Source organism: Copadichromis virginalis, linkage group LG10, assembly GCF_057382275.1.
Source record: "Copadichromis virginalis isolate Kocher_CV1m ecotype Utaka linkage group LG10, C_Virginalis_male_GT1.1, whole genome shotgun sequence".
NCBI classification, from domain to species: domain Eukaryota; kingdom Metazoa; phylum Chordata; class Actinopteri; order Cichliformes; family Cichlidae; genus Copadichromis; species Copadichromis virginalis.
In genome coordinates, this window is record NC_140627.1 from 2,850,110 (window position 1) to 2,854,636 (window position 4,527).

General features: G+C 42.9%; 1 protein-coding gene across 1 annotated transcript; it reads left to right on the forward strand.

Moving 5' to 3' along the window:
- The first annotated feature begins 509 nt into the window (after positions 1–509).
- LOC146699647 (general transcription factor II-I repeat domain-containing protein 2-like) lies at positions 510–2,445 on the forward strand. Its single transcript, XM_085471455.1, has one exon. The coding sequence runs from the start codon at positions 631–633 to the stop codon at positions 2,443–2,445; it is 1,815 nt and encodes a 604-aa protein (XP_085327581.1). The 5' UTR covers positions 510–630.
- Positions 2,446–4,527: the final 2,082 nt, after the last annotated feature.

Here is a 4,527-nt window from a genome sequence, read left to right on the forward strand (position 1 = left end):
TTAAACCTTTTATTACACATTTCTAGCACTCTTGAGAGTCTTGGAAACAGATTAGCTACATTTCTGGCTAATTTCAGTGCGTACTATAACTCTTTTTTCCCAAGTTGTGCTTTGGTATTCAGTAGCTCCAAAGGAAATATATGACCATCTTACAATAAAATGCGTGCTATGCTGATTATCAGGCTATGTTTGGGTGTCTGTGTATGCAGCATGCACTTATTTTGGTGAAATACCAGCTGGAAGATGGTTTGCTTAACTTCTGAGGTCCATCACTGAAAGGTGGCTATACTCCCTCGTTAATGCAGAAATACTGATAATGGCTACCTAAGTTTAAATTTTGTAAACAAACTCAGTATACAGAAGTGAAACTACTCTTAAAACGATTGGTCTAAAACAGGCATGGGCGAACTACGGCCCGGGGGCCACGTGCGGCCCGTTAAACGTTTTGATCCGGTCCGCCAAACTTGAAAAAAATTTAATAAATTAACCTTGTTAATGTTTTATTTCCCCTGCAATTCTGATGTTTCCTCACTAGATGGCGCACTCTAGATATATTGGCTTTGTTGAGGTGAAGCGGCGTAGGCCTATTACTCCACGTTTGCACTTTACCCTGTGACCTACCGCCCCTCTATGAAGATGAGCGGTCCCAAGAAAAGGAAAGTGGACAGAGAATGTCGAGTGTTCAAAAAGGAGTGGACAACTAAATATTTTTTCACTGAACACCGATCATCTGCTGTTTGCCTGATATGCCAAGAAACTGTGGCGGTTTTTAAAGAGTATAATATTAGCCGTCACTTTGCCACAAAGCACGCAAATTATGCTAGCAAGCTCTCAACAAAAGAACGGGAATCTGCTGCTGAGAAGTTGGCAGCTAATTTGAAGGCTCAGCAAAGTTTTTTTCACCGTCAAACTGCCATTCAAGAGTCAAGTACCAAGGCCAGTTTTATGCTTTCATTCAAAATAGCAAAGGCCAGCAAACCACTGTCAGAGGGCGAGTTTTTAAAAGAATGTATGGTAGAGACAGCAGGTATTTTGTGCCCGGAGACCAAAGACAAATTTGAGAAAATCAGTTTATCACGGCGGACAGTGACTCGCCGTGTAGAACTAATAGATGAAGATATCACCAGCATATTAAACAAAAAGGCAAAGTCATTCACTTTTTATTCTGTAGCACTGGATGAAAGCAATGATGTCAAAGACACTGCTCAGCTCCTCATTTTTATCCGAGGAATCAACGAAACCTTTGAAATAACGGAGGAGTTTTTGACAATGGAGTCTCTGAAAGGACAAACACGGGGAGAGGACTTGTTTGAACGAGTGTCTGCTGCCATCGAAAACATGAAGCTTCCCTGGAGTAAGCTTGTTAACGTCACCACAGATGGATCTCCAAATTTAACGGGAAAAAACGTTGGCCTGCTGAGGAGAATCCAGAATAAAGTGAAAGATGAAAACTCTGACCAGGATGTGATTTTCCTCCACTGCATCATCCACCAGGAATCTCTATGTAAATCGGTGTTACAGCTGAATCATGTTGTGAATCCTGTGGTGAAACTTGTCAACTTCATACGCGCACGGGGACTTCAGCACCGTCAGTTCATTGCGTTCCTGGAGGAAACTGATGCGGATCACCAGGACCTGCTTTATCACTCCCGTGTCCGCTGGTTGAGTTTGGGCAAAGTGTTTCAACGAGTGTGGGAGCTCAAAGAGGAGATTGGCGTGTTTTTGGAGCGGCAGGGGAAGACTGATGAATTTCCTGAGCTGAGCAACAAGAGCTGGATGTGTGACTTCGCGTTTGCTACAGACGTATTTTCACACTTGAATGAGCTCAATGTGAAACTGCAGGGGAAGGAGCAGTTTGTGCATGACATGCACACAAACGTGAAAGCCTTCAAATCCAAGCTGGCTTTATTCTCTAGGCAGATTTTGAACAAGTCATTCACTCATTTTCCTACACTAGCCATGCTGAAAGAGGCCGGAGCAAAAGTAAAGAAATACAGTGAGTCACTGGATGCACTGCACGGAGAATTCTGCCGTCGGTTTTTGGATTTCGATAAAATTGACAAGTCACTTCAATTGGTGGCCTTTCCTCTGTCACAAGACCCCGAAACAGCTCCAGAGGAGCTTCAGCTCGAACTCATCGACCTTCAGTCTGACCCTGCCTTAAAAGAGAAGTTCAGCTCTCTGAAACTAAATGACTTCTATGCTTCACTCAATGATGCCGCGTTTCCAAATCTAAGGCGAAGAGTGCAGATGATGTTGGCTTTGTTCAGCTCTACCTTCGTGTGTGAACAGACATTCAGCGTCATGAACATCAACAAAGCCAGCCACAGATCCAAGTTAACAGACCTACACTTCAGATCAATCCTGAGAATCGCCACAACAAAACTAACTCCAGACTTTGATGCGCTGGCTAAAAAAGGAGACCAACAACACTGCTCCCATTAAAATGTGTGTCTCTCCGTGATACGCACGTTGTTAAAATGAACAGTGCGCGCAGATCAACTATAACGCTTCACAGACTGACTTGCTGCAACTGTTTCGTCCTTGCACTGGTCGTTGTTGACTTTTGGCACCGGGGAAACAAATTGAATAAAAGGAACAGGACAAGTACATCTGCATCTCCTACCGTTTTTGGAAAAAAAAAAAAGAGTTAGGAGGAGAGTGATGTGATATCCTGAAGGATAACAGAACTTTCAGTGCTTTAAAATAAAATATTCATTTATTTGATTTTCAGTGTTTAAAGGCTCATTTCGAAGTCAGAGATTTTATTGTAATGCTTTTCTTCATTTTCATTGGAAATTAAAGCACATGTTTTCTCCATATCCCAAGATGTGTATTTTTCCCCCAATGAGGTGATGTTTTCAAAGCATGCCATCTATCTACTCCTGTTCCGGCCCCTTTGTCAAATGTTAGAACTCAATGTGGCCCACGAATCAAAAAGTTTGCCCACCCCTGGTCTAAAATGAAGCTGCTCTTGAAGCCTTCTTTCAGCAGTTTTACAAAATGCTGTCCGCAGACTCGTGGTCAGAAGTGACGAAAACAAGAACAGCACTGCGACTCAGCCCCCAAGGCCGGCGACCAAGGGGCAGACCAAAAAGGCGATGGATGGACCGAGTCAAAGACGACGTGAAGAAGATCGGCGCCAACCTGAACGACGCCCTTGATCGTACTGAATGGAGGCGGCTTTGCAGAAAATCGGACCCTGCAGAGCGAGAAAAACGCTAGGAGGAAGAAGTCCGGAGGGTGCTGAAGCTTCTCCTGTTTATTTACTGCGTCTTATAAACTCAGTAAAATGGAGGTCTATATCTAATGTTATTCTGGGACTTTTGAGCAGTATACATGTTTTTGGTCAATGTTTGCTTGGTTCCAGACCTCTGACTCTCCATCAACGGTTCAAATTTTGTCAAACAATTCAAACAATGTCTGCTCAGTCTGCATATCAGACTGCGTCAGCATCAGATTTGGGCTGTAATTCCAGTGGACCTTGGAAACCTTCTGAATACTTTAGGAACATTTCTGGCTTCTTCCTCCTCATTTAGAAATGCAGCCAAATCAGATTGTAGTTGGAACCAGAGAAGCATGATCACTATTGAGACCATACGCATATTTGGAGGGTCTAATAACTTTAAAAGTGTTATACAGCTGTTTATTTCAATATTTGAGATTTTATGGTGGGTGCTAGCATTTTTATGGATTTAAAAAACAACAAAAACAATTCCTCTGGTGGCTTTGGCTTAGATAAGTGTGGTGAAAGGTGAGCGAAAGGTGAGCTCTTTCCTTACACGGCAAGTATTGAACATTGTGCCAAAAAATTAGACATTTAACGAATAATAATGACTCAACTTTGAACGGCACTCACAGTGACAGGTGAACTGATCCTATATGCATTTCTATGTCGAGCACCTCTGATGAGGGCCAAACTGGAATCCGATGTTCACCGACGTCAGAGGTTCTCTAACATAACACATCCTTTGGCTTGTTCTCTGGATTCAGTACTCAATGTCTTTCAAAAGTACTCTAAAGAAAAACCCGTCCGCAGCTCTGAGCACTTACAATAGACCTTTCAGATCAGAGTAGACTGCAAAGTAACAGAAGACAAAAAAACTCCCTGCTGTGGACAGCTGGGTGTTTGAATGTCATTTACCTCGGGACGAGCACCATCAGAAGGTAGCAGATCTGGTATAATGCTCAGTTGACCAGTCTGCCTGTAAACCTTGGATCTTGGCTTTTCTGCAGATGCTGCTGTGAGCAAACAGTATTTCCTGATGACAGAGCTGAACCAGGGCTGGTGATTAATGTCTTTGACGTCCTAAATGTTTCACAGGGCCATTTTTAACACGTTCATGAATTACACACATTCATTATTAAGCAGCCTTTTTACCTGCCTGAAACCAAAAGCTATCGATCGACTCCAGACACCACAGTATCCTGTTGTCACATGACCCCAGGTTTAGTGTTTTTACTGCATGATCCAAATTAGTTTTAGAAATTCGTCACTTTTACAGATCTGACCTCACAGCTTGAGAT